This window comes from Rhinolophus sinicus, chromosome 1 (genome assembly GCF_057876585.1).
Source record: "Rhinolophus sinicus isolate RSI-liver-muscle chromosome 1, RSI-T2T, whole genome shotgun sequence".
Lineage (NCBI taxonomy): Eukaryota > Metazoa > Chordata > Mammalia > Chiroptera > Rhinolophidae > Rhinolophus > Rhinolophus sinicus.
In genome coordinates this window covers 165,370,427-165,387,249 of record NC_142501.1, presented here as the reverse complement: position 1 = coordinate 165,387,249, position 16,823 = coordinate 165,370,427, and the positions used below count along the sequence as shown (strand labels likewise).

General features: G+C 33.5%; 1 protein-coding gene across 3 annotated transcripts in view; it reads right to left on the bottom strand.

The window, feature by feature from the left end:
* Window positions 1-1,526: 1,526 nt before the first annotated feature.
* Window positions 1,527-16,823, bottom strand: part of COPS4 (COP9 signalosome subunit 4) — a 36,823-nt gene continuing 21,526 nt past the window's right edge. For 2 of the 3 annotated variants that reach the window (XM_019731326.3, XM_074324126.2), the window contains 4 exons: window positions 14,452-14,622; window positions 10,531-10,646; window positions 8,661-8,745; window positions 1,527-2,048 (listed from right to left, as the gene is read on the bottom strand). In XM_019731326.3, coding sequence (XP_019586885.1) covers window positions 1,915-2,048; window positions 8,661-8,745; window positions 10,531-10,646; window positions 14,452-14,622 — 506 coding nt within the window. In that variant the 3' untranslated portion in view covers window positions 1,527-1,914. The remainder of the gene's footprint in view (window positions 2,049-8,660; window positions 8,746-10,530; window positions 10,647-14,451; window positions 14,623-16,823) is intronic. The other variant, XM_019731327.3, reaches the window with a different exon arrangement.

The window sequence follows — 16,823 nt, the reverse complement described above, 5'->3', positions numbered from 1 at the left end:
TTAAACATCTTAAATATTTCCACTCTGTTCTTACTTGCATCGTTTCTGACAAAAAAAAAAAAGAAAAAAAAAGAAAAAAAAAATTCCAATGTAAGTCTTCTCATGTTCCTCTATAGCAGGTGTGTCCAAACTTTTTTCAACATTTTTTACGAAGGGCCATATGCGGTAAAATACACAAACAGCCGGGCCACTCACTCGAGGTGAAGTACGTATTGCCTCACCTGGTTTATTGAAGTAAACTAAATGTATTTTTGGAATTTGCTGAGTCTGGGTCTGATGCTTGATTTGATCCTTCAAATTGTGTTTTTTTCCCTTGTATCATGCTTTGTAACTTTTTTGGTTTAAAGCCAGACATGATGTGTCAGGTAATAGGAACCGAGGTAACTAGGCTTTAGTATAAGGTTTTATGTTAATCTGGTTAGGAGCTGTGCTGCACCTAATTGTTTGCTGTAGCTGCAAGTGGCCGTCTTCTGGTTCCTCTGTTTTCCATATTTTCTTCTTCCTTGTTGTTTCCCTAAGAAATCTTTCTTAAAAGGTCTGTCTTGCAGTTCTCAGTCATAATTCGCTGATACTATACTGTTGCTCCGGTAGTAGAGTATTAGGGAAGCATTCTATAGTCTTATCTCTATTTATTTGGCCTGAGTCCCTGGCCTGTGCCCTTCAAAAGTGTTTCATAGCCTTTTATCCCTCCTCTTGCTATGATACAAGGCTAAAGGGGACGGGACTTGTCTAACTGCCTTTTCCCAGGTCAAATAAGGCTCAAAGAAAGTAGTTTCCCTTAGAGGGTAGGCCTTTATCATGGAAAATGATCTGGGTGTGTTTCAAAATAGTTCCTTTCTCCTCTCCAGCTTGCCTGAAACACTAAGGGGTCCCTGATCTTAATCATGAAAACATGGTAGGGTTCCTGGGGATAAATCCTAGAAAGCATAGGGACTTCCCTAAGAGAGGGCACTCACGGGTTTTAATTGTCAAGCTAGTCCACACTCAGCCTCCAGTAATTCATCAGTTACCAACTCACTGTTCATATCAGTTACTGGTTCGAGCAGATTCCGTTCCAGGAACGCTGATCTCCACTGTGATCCTATTTGCCTGTCTCTCCAGTTTTTGGAGTGGTGATTTGCTCTGTGACTTCAATTCTCTGGTGTAGCTAACAAAAGGCATTGATTTTTTCAGCCTATTCAGCTTTCTTCTTGTTGTGAGAATGGAGTGAAGCTCTTTATGGGTTGGAGCTGAAACTGGTAGTTGCCCACAAACTGTTTTGAAAGTCCGTTCCCATTTTCTCTATAAAATTAGACTGAAATAATCCTTTCTGAGGAACACTCCCCAGTCTGTCTCTGCTAAATGAAAAGCTCCTCCCTCTGTGTTCTAGTACTCGGTACAAGTATAAGTATCAGACTTACTATCTACTGGCTCCGTGACTCTGAATGCCTGGAGAGTAGGCATTATGGCTTATCTTTGCATTTCTAGCATATGGTATAAATGTCTGCTGAACTGAAAGGAAAAAGGAAAAAAACACTGTTCACTAATTAAAAACAAAATACTACTTTTATTTGGCTCACTTCTCCATTTATTAGAATAACCACATTTGGAGAGGCACAAAGCGCTTAAGTTTTACATGACTACAAAGTTATCACAAATCCCAAACATTTCAGTCACAGATATTTCACTTAACTCCGTTTAAAGAAAAGCTTTCAAAACATCTGAGTTAGCTTGATACACAGAGACCCTGAATACATGGGAACTACATAGTTTTAAATGCTTGTACTTCCTGCTCTAATAATGTCTTCTTTAAATGGAATCCAGCATAAAAGGGATTGAAATACGTAAGGTCATGATGCAAATGCTTTGGAGATAGTGAAATTAATCTGTACAACATGGGAAAAGATGTTGTGTGCACAGAAGTTCTATAAGGATTCACTGAGCCATCTGGGCTTCCATGGCTTGTGCTGTCCATTCTGGTGCTGTCTGACTAATTTTCTCCAAAAGGTTATTCACTTGGAAACAAAGCGACTGGATCTGTTTGTCCCATGTTGGCAGGGCTTCTCGTGCTAAAAGAAAAAAGGAATAAGGTAAAAAGTTGAAATTACTCCTTTATTTTCATAGCAAATGAGTTAAAAGATAACTGTAGTAACATTCATTTTTAAAAGTTTACTCCAAAATTCTTGGCTAATAAAATTAAGCTAATTAAGCAATAGTTAAGAAAAGTACCTAAATCACTGGCACAAAGTATAAAACAATAAAAAGACATATATACACAGATTATTATTTGTGAAAACAAAACCAACCAAACAACTTCAACTACAACCACAAGACAGCGTCACTGAAGCCAACTGTCTCATCCCCAATGATTCATAAAACACTGCCATCTACTGGAAAAAGTAAATCTATTTATATATTCAAGGCTGTCTCTACTTGACTCTGAAGGATATTTTAATATTTAAATCCCAAACAAACAAACAAAAAAACTAATCATAAATCCAGCAGGTTTTCCTCTACATCAGCAATATGCAGTTAGAAATGAAAAACTGGAGGGATGGGGATGGGAATTCTATTTAAAACATCACCAAACGTTACAAAAATGGACACAGAATTAATGAAGAAAAAACTATCGCTCTTCATAAAGAACATAAAATAACTTGAGTAGATGCAAATCACATTCCCAAATGGAAAGAAGCACTATCAGTCGTTTTCTATTGATATGTTAAGTTTAAAGAAATTACAAAGACAACCCCTCCTTTTTTTGTTTTGTTTTCTAAACAGGACAAAATGACTAAATATAGAGGAACTCATGTTTGAGAATAGCCAAAATAATTTTGAAAATTAAAAACAGTGGCAGGATTGTGGAATGGCTATAAAATATTATTCAGCTTTAAAAAGGAATGAACTACTGACTGTGTGCTACAACACGAATGAAACTTACAAACACCATGTTAAGTGAAAGAAGCCAGGAGGTCACATGTTGTATTGTTTCATTTATATGAAATATCCAGAATAAGTAACTCCATAGACACAGAATATAGACTGGTGGTTGCCATCAACTGGAGAGAGGGAGGAATGAGGAATAACTGCGAAATGTGCATGGGATTTCCTTTTGGGGAGATGAAATGTTTTGAAACTAGCTAGAGATGGTGGTCGCACATCACTGTGAACATACTAAACGACATTGACTTGTTCACTTTAAATTGGTTAAATTGGTTAATTTTATGTTATGTGAATTTCAACTTGATTTAAAAAAAATAGTGAAGGGTTAAGAGTTGCTTTCCCAATGGTAAAATTTACTATAAATTTGTTTATTACCATATTGTTACAAATCAGTAGAAGCAGAGTTCAGAAATAGATCCAAACAAATATGTGTAACCTCATATACGTCAAAAGTTAGAAAGGATATTAGTAAATGATACTTGCAAAATTGGCAATCCATCTTTTAAAATTTAACCAGATCATAGCTTAAAATTATACACACACACAAAAAATGAGCTGCAGACAGATTAAATTTCTAAATAAAAATAGAAGAAATTTTAGGAAAATATTAGTTTTACACCAACGTGAAAGAGAACTTCTTAATCAATACAGGAAACTCAAAAGCTTTCAAATTTAAAATGCACATGTTTGGCTGCAAAAAATATTTTTAATGTGTTTATGGTGTGTATTATCTTACAGAAACACAACTGACAGAATAGGAAAAGTATTTATAACACATATAGCAAACACAGAGTTAAAATTATCATTAAACCAAAAGCTACAGCAAACTGATACTGGGAGAGGTGTGGGAGGAAGGAAGAAAACAGATAAGAAAAAGTATTAATTCACAGAAGAGGAAATGCTAATGGCCAATACATGGAAAGACATTAAAGTTCACTAGTGCTAAGGAAATGCACAATAAAACAATAATTTTTTTGTTTTTCCCCCCAACAATTTGCAGAAGATTAAAAAGGAATAGTATCTAGTGATGAAGACTTTAATCTCTCATATTGGTGGCAGTGTAAATGGCCACACCATTCTAGAAAGCAAACTGCTAGTAGTTATTAAGAATCAAAATACAAGGGCAGCAAGTTAGCTCAGCGGTGCTCTTAACAACAAAGTTGCCGGTTCGATCCCCACATGGGTCACTGTGAGCTGCGCCCTCCACAACTAGATTGAAACAACTACTTGACTTGGAGCTGAAGGGTCCTGGAAAAACACACTTAAAATGAATTTTAAAAAGCTAAAAAAAATAAATTGATGTTCCATTTAAAAAAAAAATCAAAATACACATTTCCTTTGATTCAACAAAGGATGCAGTTTTTGAGACTTCTAGAGAACTAAGGGTACCAATATATAAAGATATGCACAAGGAAACCAACTGAATGACTATCAATAGGTGAATAGTTGAACTCCATGAAAAATTACACAACTATTAAAACAAATAAATTAGATTTATGTCTACTGACTTGAAAATACATCCATGGCATATTAACTTTTAAAAACAATTTGCAGAACACTATGTTTTTAAAATAAGATGTTACTTAAAAAAAATAAATCTCTGTTTTCACTTGTCTGTATAAGCATGTAGAAAGACACACAAGACTGTAGACTAATATTAATTATGCCAGGGAGCTGAGATTAAAGGAATGGAAGTGGAAGTGGAAATACATTATGAACTCTGTCCGCCTTTATTTATTCTTGTGATGCTTTGTTATTATGAGCATATTTATCATTGTAATTTTTTTAATCTAAGAAAATTAGAAAAATATTCTATATTCTGTCAAGTTGGTATACATTAATTTAAATGGTCCTTTCACTTGGTGACCCGTTTATACTGTTCATCACATACTGTGTTTGTTTTTCAATACTTATTTACCACTTACAATATGCGGGGCACTGGAACAGATGTTGGATATACCATGGAGAACAAGAAAGGCTTAATCTCTACCACCAGGAAGCTTAGCTTGTTAGCAGAAACAGACATTTAGACAAATAGCTACAGAAATGAAAATAATTATGATTAATGCTAGGAAGAAATTCAGGGTGACAAGAACATATAACTTAAAACCATACCTAACCTGGGGAGTTAAGAAAATCATTACCAATTAATGTTGCTCAAACTAAGACACGGAGACAAATAAAAGATAGCTGGAGAGATTGGCTGTGGAGAGGGGTGGATATATCAGAATGTTTGATGTGGGAAAGAATTTACAATGCTGAGAAAAACCCAAAAAGACCTGTATGGTTGGATTGGAAAGAGAAAGCTATAAAAAATGTAGGACCTTGTGGAGACTTTGTAAAACTTCGTTATTCTATAAGCAATGGGAAGCCATTCATTAGAGTGTCAAGGAAGAGAATAATATAATTTAATAATTTATTTTTTATTTCTTGTTTCTGTTAGCATTTTTTCCATTTTATTTTTTAAAAATTAGTTTCAGGTGTACAAAACAACATAATGATTAGCCATTTACACCCCTCACAAAGTGATAAATCCAAGTCTACTCATCTGACATAGTACATAGCTATTACAATACCATTAACTATAGTCCTTATACTGTACTTTACATCCTGTGACTATATATTTATGTATTTAATTATAGTTGGCATTCAATATTATTTTATATTATTATAGTTCCAGGTATATAGTGCAGTGGTTAAGTGTTTATATAATCTATGAAATAATTTCCCCAATAAGTCCAGTACCCACCTGACACCCTACATAGTCTTGATAACGTTATTGATTATATTTACCATATTGTATTTCACATCCCTGTGACTATTTTGTGCCTACCAATTTGTACTTCCTAATCCCTTCACCTTTTTTGTCCACCCCCCCAACCCCCTCCCATCTAGCAACCATCAGTTTGTTCTCTGTATCTATGAATCTATTTCTTAGTTTTCTTTGCTTGTTTATTCTGTTCTTTAGATTCCACACATAAGTGAGATCATATGGTATTTGTCTTTCTCAGTCTGACTTATTTCACTTAGCATAATATCCTCTAGATCCATCCATGTTGTTGCAAATTTCATTCTTTTGTAAGATTTGTATTGTAAAATTTCATTCTTTTTTATGACAAAGTAATATTCCATTGTATATATGTACCACAATTTCTTTATCCAACCGTCTATTGATGGGCATTTCGGTTGTTTCTATATCTTGGCTATTGTGAATAGTGCTGCAGTCAACATAGGGGTGCATGTATTTTTTCAAATTAGTGTTTTGTATTTCTTTAGATAAATACCCAGAAGTGGAACTGCTGGGTCATAAGGTAGTTCTATCTTTAATTTTTAAAGGAAACTCCACATTGTTTTCCATAGTGGCTGCACCAATTTGCAATCCCACCAACAGTGCAAGAGAGTTCTCTTTTCTCCACATCCTCACCAACACTTGTTGTTTGTTGATATTTGCATTTTAAAAAGATCACAATCACTCTGACTATACAAGGGCAACTGGACTAGAAAGGAACAATTATAGATATGAGAAAAAAAAGTTAAGAGCTATTTCTCAAGCCCAGAAGAGGTTAGGGGGGATCAGAATAAGCTGGTGACAATAAGAAATGAAGGAAAGTATGTGGATTCCAGATGTACCTAGGAGGTACAATTGAAAGGTTCTGGGGAGTAAAGAAGAGGAGAGAACAAGGATAAGGAATACTGAAGATAGTGAACAATGCAGCTTTTGGATGTCTGGTTAGTTGGTTGTTGTGGGAGGCAGGCAAGTGGGAGAGCTAATGAATGCCGTTTGGGATATGTTCATTCTGAGAAGCTCACAGAGCAATCAGGTGAGAAACATCTAGTAATCAATTAGAGCCAATGGGTCTGGGACTCAGAAAAGAGATTTATACTAGAAAGGTAAATCTACCGTGTTTCCCTGAAAATAAGACCAGGTCTTATATCAAGTTTTGCTCCAAAAGACGCATTAGAGCTTATGTTCAGGGGATGTCATCCTGAAAACTCATGCTAGGGCTTTTTTTCGGTTAGGTCTTATTTTCAGGGAAACACGATAAGCATGTCGGCATAGAGCTGGTAAGTGAATCAACAGGAATAGATGAGATTGCCTAGGGAAATCTCATCTTAATAGAGTGAGGACAAAAGGCCTAGAAGTAAGCCCTAAGCAGCTCCAATATTTAAATTTAAAGGCACTATAGAAGTCACAACGATGACTGGGAAGAATACCTGGAGAAGTGGGAAGGAAGGCAGGAGAATGGGGTGAAGGAGATGACAGAAATCAAGATGATGGGGACAGGGAGGTAGCAAAAAGGAGTGATCAATTCTACTCAATATGTTGAAAATTCTTATCACTTTGTGAGGGGTATAAATGTCTAATCATTATGCTGTTTTGTACACCTGAAAGTAACATAAAATAAAATAAAAAAATGTTGAGTCAAGATGAATCCTGAAAGATAAAAGGATCTTTGTTAGTATGACAGAAACCCAAGTATGTTTAAACATTGATGGAAAGAAGCCAACAGAAAAAGAAAGGATGAAAACAGACAAAGTAAGCTCAGGTTCTTAAAAATATTTGTTTGTTTGTTTGTGGGGAGTGTGGAAGAGGTCAGAGAAGGGATCCAAAACACAAGTGGAAGAGCTGGAGAGGGGGACGGAAACCATCTCCAGTATAATGTGAAGGAAGAAAAAGACAGAATTAGATCTATATTTAACATTTACAAGTTTATGCATCTGATAAAGAAGTTAATGTAATTTTACACAGTTTTTTCTGTGAAAAAAGAAACAAAGTTATCTGCTGAGATAGAAGAAGAAATGTCAGAGATTTGGGAAAAATGACATCTGAAATAATCTTTCAGAGTAGGAAAAAGAATATGTAGACTAAAGTAATATATCAAGAATACATTTCTTGAGGACCCATAGTAGTGTTGAGGACACATGACCCTGAATTTGCAGCAGTGTATCAATTTGTCTGGTGCTCTGACTCTTCTGTAACATTAGTTATCTACTCAAGTACAGGCATGGAAAAGATGGAGAATGGGTTCATTCAAGGTCAAGTTTTGCTGGACAGCTGGAACAAAAAGTTAACAGACAAATATTCTGGGGCATCCATAAAAGAGTAATGAAATAATAAATCATGTAATCCCAGCTGGATAGGAAGAGCATTAAAGACAAAAAAAGCCTGGGTGGACTAGAAGAAAGTAAAAGAGTCAGTGGACCAGAGGCTTCAATGCCATTAAGGAAGAATTTAAGATGAAGTAACTGAGATAGACCACTAGAAAGAGAGGAAAATGGTTATGGTTAGAGCGGGCTGTTTCAAATTAAAATTTTATAAATGGAATGGTTCTGGCCACAACAAGATCCACAGTATAAGTGAGGTAAAATAGGGGCTGAGGATGTATTAGACAATGAGAAAGTCAAGAGATCTTCTGCCTCCATTAATGTAATGAGCTGCTGAATAGGAAATGCAGCTGTCATTTCTACATGCCCAAGACATGGTATGTGTTCAATAAATGTTTGATGAGTAATTGAACCAACTGATGACAATTCCAGTTTCAAATGTTTCCACAGCATTGCATTAAGTAGATCCATGAATATAAATTCACAAAAAAATATTTTAAATTATTTCTTTGGGAAATAAGCTTATTCCAGTAGTAAGATTCTAGGTCAACGGAAATTGTTCAACATGTTTTAATCATAAATATACAACACCTCACTGACATTTCATTAAGGCAGAAACAAGCAAAACTTACTTTCAAAATGAACTATTCCATCAATCTGATCAATAAATCCATTCATACGTCCTTCTGTTATCATTTGCGATGCTATCTTTTCTGCCTGTTTGAAAAAACAGAATAAATTCTCAGACACTTTAATTATCATATCTAATACATCCACACATGACAAACAATTAATGGTTGGGCTACGCATCACTAAGCTTACACATTTGCTTCTCTGCCATACATTACAAGAGTAAATCTTATAATCAGCCTATTATATCCCCCCCAGTTCTTTTTGGGTACAATCCGTTATTTTAAGTTAACTGGGATCTGTTTTGCTTATTGTGAGATTTTGGATAAGAATCTAAGATAAGTACCCCTTTGTATAAGTAGTCCTCTTACAAATTTTAATCTCTGCTTAAAATCAAACTATAATCATCACTTCATAAATTATATAAATGTCTAACCACTATGCTGTATACCTGAAACTAATACTGAATGTCAACTATAATTTTTTAAAAATGTCACAGGAATATATAGTACAGCATAGGGAATATAGTCAATAATATTCTAATAACCCGTCTTACTGGGGTTATTACTTTATGAGTTATATCAATATCTAATCACTTTGTTGTTCTGTACACCCGAAACTAATAAAAAAAAAAAGATCAAACTATGATTTTTTTTTCCTCACTGGGCTCCACACCTCAAAAAAACCCCTAGTTTTTCTTATTTTATTTCATTTCAATTTTCAGTGTTTATCACCACAAAAACTTTTTATGAGAGTAATATTTCTGTAGAAAAAGTTGAAAGAAGGAATAGCTGTTCAAATTTAAAAGAGAATTGCAAGGATTTAAAAGACAATTAAAGGAGAGCAAGAGGATCTCTACCTAGCTCCTAAAGACGTATTTCATGTTTACTATGACAGCCATTTTAGTAATTCTGACCATCTTCACAATAATCCTAAATCACTTCTGAACAGATTGTAACTAGCATTTATTGTTAAAAATACATTCATATATATATATATGTATATATATATATATACATATATATATATGTATTTACTTCCCTTAGTCTCAAAAAGGGATAATACCTCAAAGTCTAAGAAAATAAGCATCTATTTTAATAGTAACTGAAGCCTTGGTTCCCAAATTTTTCCACTGCTATTACTGTGTATCGACTGTGTACATACAAAGGAACTGTGTTAGAAAACCCTAAATTAAAATTGCACTAACACATAAAAGGGTATGTGACCCATAATTACATGACTTTAGGGTTTGCAAGTTAGGTAAAAGTGAGGTTATTGTTTGCTTTTACTATTATTTAAAATTAAGAGAATGTTTTGTAAATGATACCTGAAATATCCTCTAAATACAATTGGGACTTTGTTGGGACTTATACATAGCCAACTAAATCCTTATCCTGACAAAAAATGAAATTAATTTCCTAATAACTCAGTCAACTCCTTAAGTTAAATCACGGACAGAAGTTACAATAGAATAGCATGGTGTATTACCATAGTCACTCTTTCAAAGAGAAGAAATATTTAACCTTTGAGTCAATCTAGGGCAGAAAAAAGAAGGCATGTATTGAAATCTTAAGTTAGAAATCAGAAACCACTATGAAGTGGATTTAAACATACTCTAAGCAAAGATACTGTCACAAAATGGGTATTATATCCTGAACCCCTTTAGAATTTCCATTCTAGGTCATTTTATTATAAAATACAAACAAAAAACAAAGACAATTCCACTACAATACTGTTTTAACATTCAAATAATTTGTTACCTGAGACTTTTTATGTGTAATTTTTGTTGTCATTATCAGTTATATGTTTTGTCATTATATCAATAGTTTAGTCTCTTAACTTCCTTTTTATGTATTAAAAACAATAAAATACCTTCGCTGCAGGGATCTCTAAAAGAGCTCCAAGTTCTTCAAAAGTAATATTATTATATAATTTACTTGCAGACAACAAATTGTGTTCAATAACAGCTCTGTCCAAGATGCTAGAACCTTAAATAAATATAAATAAGACAGTTATGAGTTTGAAACTAGTTTTACACTCTTAAAATATGCATCCTTTTTTCCTGAAAATTTCTAAGCATTCAATAACTCATAAACACTGTCAAAAACTTTTAAATAACCAAAATGCCTTATCTGAAACAGCTTAAATAACGTACAATCAAATACAAATAACATATTTAGAAAATGAGTGATTGGCAATAATTACTAACTGAATGGATTTAACCCTTTGGGTTTGAGGGTTTGTTTCCTTAAGCCAGCTGTCAGCTTCATTAACTTTTCTTGCTATAAGCTAACTTTCATTAGCAAGTACCAGCAAAATAATCAGGCAACCTGTCCTGCAAGCTTAATAAAGTCAATACATATAGCTCAACAAAAATATCTCTATTCTTTTAGGCATTCCACAAGCACCTTATTCTGAGGCAAATGTGAGAAATATGCAAAATGCAGGAACAACAGCTAACTTTCATGAGAGATTAGGCATAGTATCCTCCCTTAAGTGAGGTAATATAGGGCCTGATAAAATCCTGGACCAAAGGCCCATCCTGAAGGTGTTAGACCACTGGGCTCACCCAATTCTTTTTCCTTTCTTTCCAGTTTTATTGAGATATAATTGACATATAACATTATATTAGTTTAAGGTGTACAACATAATGAGTTGATACATATGCATATATATATATTGCAAAATGATTATCACAGTAAGTTTTGATAAGATCCATCACCTCACATAGTTACAATTTTTTTTCTTGTGATGAGAACTTTTAAAATCTACAATTTTAGCAACTTTCAAATGTAAAGACCTAAATAAATGGGGAAACATGGAAGACTTAATATTGTTAAGATGGCAATACTCCCCAAATTGATCTACAGACTCAATGTAATTGCTATCAAAATCCCAACTGGCATCTTTGTAAAAATTGACAAGCTGATCTTAAAATTCACAGGGAAATTTAAGGAACCAAAACAATCTTCAAAAAGAACACACTTCCCGATTTTAGAACTTACTACAAAGATACAGCAAATGAGACAGTGTGGCACTGACATTAGCCCAGGCATACAGAATAGTGGAATAGAACTGAAAGGCCAGAAATAAACGCTCACATGTACAGTCAATTGATTGTCAACAAGGATGCTAAGACAATTCAATGGGAAAAGAATAGTCTTTTCAACAAATGGTGCTGCAACAACTGGATATTCACATAAAAGTAAGACCCCCCCTCCCTTACACCATATACAAAACTTCACTCAAATTGAATGCAAGGCCTAATTGTAAGAGCTGCGACTATAAAACTTATGGAAGAAAACAGAGAAAATCTTCATGATCTTGGATTAGGCAATGGTTTCTTAGATACAACACTGAAAGTACAAGCAACGAAAGAAAAAAACACAAAACAGATAAACTGGACTTCATCAAATTAAAAACTGCTGTGTTTCAAAAGACACAATCAAAAAAGTAAAGAAACAACACAAAGAATGGAAGAAAATAAACGCAAATCATTTATTTGATAATGATCAGATCTAGAATATATAAAGAATGCCTACAAGTCAATAATAAAGGACAAGTAACTCAATTAAAAAATTTGCAATCTCATAGACATTTCTCTAAAGATATACAAATGACCAATAAGCACACAAAAAGGTGCTCAACATTACTAGCCCTCAAGGAAATGCAAATCAAAAACACAATGAGATACCGCTTCATACCCAGTATGATGGGTAAATTAAAAACATAGATAATAAGTGTAGAAAATACAGAAAAATTGGAAGCCTACACACAGCTGGCAGAAATGTAAAATGGAGTAGCCACTTTGTGAAACGGCTGGGATCTCCTGAAGACTAAATATAGAGTTACCATATGACCCTTAACTCCTAGGTATAGAACCAAGAGAATGAAAACTTATGTCCATACAAAGACTTTTATATGAATGTTCATAGTAGTATTATTAATAGCCAAAAAGTGAAAAATAACCTAAATGTCTATCAACTGATGAAGAAATAAAATGTGGTACGTTCACATAACAGAATGTTTCTTGGCAATAAAAGGGAATGAAGTATACTAATACATGCTACAACATGATGTAAATGAAAGAAGTCAGTCACAAAAGGCCACATACTGTATGATTGCATTTATATGAAATATCTATAACAGGCAAATCTATAGAGCAGAAAGTAGATTAGCAGTAATTTTCCACAACTCTGGTAATATACTAAGTCTCAAGATTGCTCGCCTAGGGTTGTAATGACAACAAAAATGTCCAAGAAAGATAAACAAGGAAAGCAAGTAAGTCTAAAATGAAACAGAAAGAAGACAAAACATCTGTCCTATCTACTCGTATATAGTCCCATGTGAGAAATTTGAGAATCACTTTCATTCTAACAGATCCTAGGGAATATTCCTCTTTTTAGAAAAGAATTATCTAACGGATTATACATTTTCTTTTTTTTTTTCCATGACCAGAACGCTCAAAGTCAAATCTGTGGTTTAACCGTATCAATTCTGGAAACTCTATCTAGCTTTTAACTTGTTTGTCAGACATTTTCATTCAAAGAGATTTGAAAGCTGCTCAGGAGAATACACAGAACAGAATATAAAAGTAAAAAAGAAGTAATGAACACAAAATGCAATATATAGATAATGTATTATAACATTGTACACTTGAAATTTATATAATCTTATTAACCAAGGTCATCTGAATAAATTTGATTTTAAAAAGTAAAAAAGAAAAATAAGAGTAGCAACAATCAAAACACATATACACTACACTAGAGCTACAAATTTAATTTTAAGCTTTCCAGCTACCAACCAAATTAAGAAAACCAATCAATTTATTAACTCACAGTATTTTTAAATAAGACAAAAAACTGCTCAGGAGAATTACAACTAATCCTAAGACTAAAAAGGAATTTTTTTCCTCAGGATCTACATAAAGAATATCCTATAGAAAACAGTTATCTCCTTTACACAGAAAGATAAGAATCAACTGGTTTGATTTTTAAAGTGCAATTAAATGAAATTCAATAGAAGGTCAATATAATCCCTTCACTGCTCTGGTTTAACTCGGGTTAGTATGACTGGGTGAGGTGTACATCTTTTATCCAAATCCTACATAAATGACTCTTTACAGCTAAATTCTCTTCAATATAGGATGACAGTGAATTCAAAACAGTTAATCTAATAAATTTGCAAGATTATTTTAACCTTTCCATTTTTCCAATGGTCTATACCTACATTTTTATCAAGTGTTATTGTTATAAGCTACTTTGAAACCTGTAAAATAATGGATGTTATGAACAAGCATTTATTAAAAAATTTCTTCCTTGGCAAAGACAGCGTGACTTAAGCAAAAACATCCCTTAACTAGGAAATACGACACTAAGTTCTATTCTTATTGGCAGCAATTTCACCCTGAACAACCTTGGGCAGGGTACTGTGCCAAATTTTGCTGCATCTAAAATTAAACTGGATAATTACTAAACAAATCGATGTTTAAGATCAATTTAGGTACTTATCAAATGGTTTGAGTTTTTTTAAAAATCAGGCATTTATAAAGCCTGGCCTATAATTTTTCTTCCCTTACAGTAATTCCACAAAATGCTTTCCAGTAGGGCTATTTTTATACTTCAAACCCTACCTGTGTAGGTTACTCATTTTCAGTCAAAATATTATTTTTAAAAATCAAATATTATATAAAAATGTTACAGAACGATATCAAGATGCTTCAAATTTAACATACTTTCCACTAGCATGTGTGTAAATATTCGCTACAACAGACTTGTAAGACACGATCATTACCATCAGCTGTAGTTGCTTTTTGATGAGGCATCAGCATGGCAGCAAATTCTTGAAGTTGATTTCCTCTGATGATCCTATCCAGGTACATTTTCTCTAGAATCCCATAAGCAGCAAGTTGCTGGCATCTTTCATCCTTAAAAAGAGTGGCTAGCATTCGAGAACGCTGCTGTCCTAAGGGAAACAAATGAACATCAAATATTCTCACAATCTATTTCTTCAATGAAAAACAATCTTTCTTATGACCCCATTTTTGCCTGCTAAAATATATAATCAATCCACATTATTTGCAGTAGTTATGTTTTATAAGGTTGCTGTCAACACGAAATTAGCAAATATTTAACTTCTGTTCCTAGGGGAAAATACAGGGTTAGGTTCCTATGAGCCTCTCGTCACAACATTTTTGTCAGCTAATCAGTATGTAACCTTGTTTTATGTGTGTTTCTGTTTAAAGGCACCTTATTTAATAAATATCCTTGATTGATTAACACTGAACTCAAGGCATATACTATAACTCATGCCTGAATGAAGCTTATCTAATACATGTATTTTCTCTGTCAGGCACCTCATAGACTTCCTTCACTTAGGAACACCAGATAGTACTTCAGCACTATGCTTAGGAACCACTTTAAAAATAAAAATCACCAACAAAAATGTGAAAAGCATGGTATAAAACAAGCCATAAAAAGGACACTTGTTCATAGTATGAGAGCTGAAACAAGACAGCAGAGTACTGCCTGGTCAACCCCATATGGAAACATACACTGTGAGATTCAAATCTTTTGCTGCTCTGCACATCTCTGTAAATGACTGTGAAGGCACCATGAATATTGATTTTGGGGTGACAAATTTTAACAAGTAGGCAAATTCACAAATATGGAATCCATGAACAGAGGATCAACTGTATATTTATTCATTTGTGAAGACTAGGATATACACCAAAATGTTACGAATGGTTCAAATCATAGCTAATTGTTATTTTCTTCTTGCTTATTTGTATTTCTACAATGAACATGCATTCCTTTGATAATAATAAAAAAAAACAGATGAACAAATATTTCTCTGATTGGAAACTTAATATTCATAGTTTCAATTTATACTTTCGATGGTCTTTAAATGGTGAAAAATTACATGACAACTAATGACACGAAAAATGGAACTAATGGAAAGAATACTATGAACACCCTTTTTCTTTTTAAATATATTTTTAACTCTGTATACTGAAAGAGCCTAACCACAACGACACCCAGTAGCAATAAACATACCTAGCATCCTGATCTTGGTATCCCCATGAAAAGAAACTAGGGATCCTTGAAAAATAGCTGATTTCAAGTCAGGATCTAGGAAAATACTAGGTAAGCTTAAGGCATCTTTTTATGCTATGATACAGGCAAATATTCAAAGATTAATGGGGCCGTGTCAAAAAGCCATGATTTGGTCATATCTGGGATAATGTGAGCATCAAAAGGATAATAACTATAATAATATCACATGGAATAAATAAAAAACAGAGTCAAATATACAAGAATGTTCATAGCAGTACTGTTCCTAACAGCCAATAAGAAACTACCCAAAGACCATAGGCAACTAAATTGGGGTGCATTCACACAGTGGAATACCATGTAACAATGAAATGAAGAAACTGTAACTTTTTGTAACAATATGGATACATTTCATAAAGTTAAGCAAAAGAAGGTGAGTATATATATATGATTTCATTTATATAAATATAAGAAGCAGGTAAAACTAATATATACTCATGATTATCTTGGTGGGTGGAGGTTGGGGCTCGTGGCTAGAAGAAAGCATGACAGACACTTTCAGGGTGCCAGTAATATTTTGTTTCTTGTTCTGGATGCTGATTACATGATGGTGTTCATTTGTTACAATTCATCAAGCTGTCCACTTTTGATATGTGCACTTTTCTTTGTGTATATTATACACACCAAAAAAATAGCAGAAAAAAAAGCCTATAGTGATACTAAAAAAAAAAAAAAAAAAAAAAGGAAAGCTCTTACAGAAGTGGCTAATAAATGTAGACTAGAATTAGTAAATCACCATTTTTCATTTGCACTTTATGTTATACAATATATTGAATGATCCAGGCAAGAATTAATAAATAATTATCAAATATGTGAAAAGAAGTTAGGGAACAGGATTTTTATAATGTCAAAGCACCCCACAAATTATTTACAAATACAAAGAGGACAAAGTACCTTTACAATGGAGTTTCCACCTTAACCAAATGACCAAACTCAGCATCACTGACATTATGTGATCTCAAATGTGATGCAACTACAAGTACACAGCATCACTATGAGGCATTCTTGCTGAAAAATTTTAACCTGAATCTAATCTTTTGCTAACTTCCATTT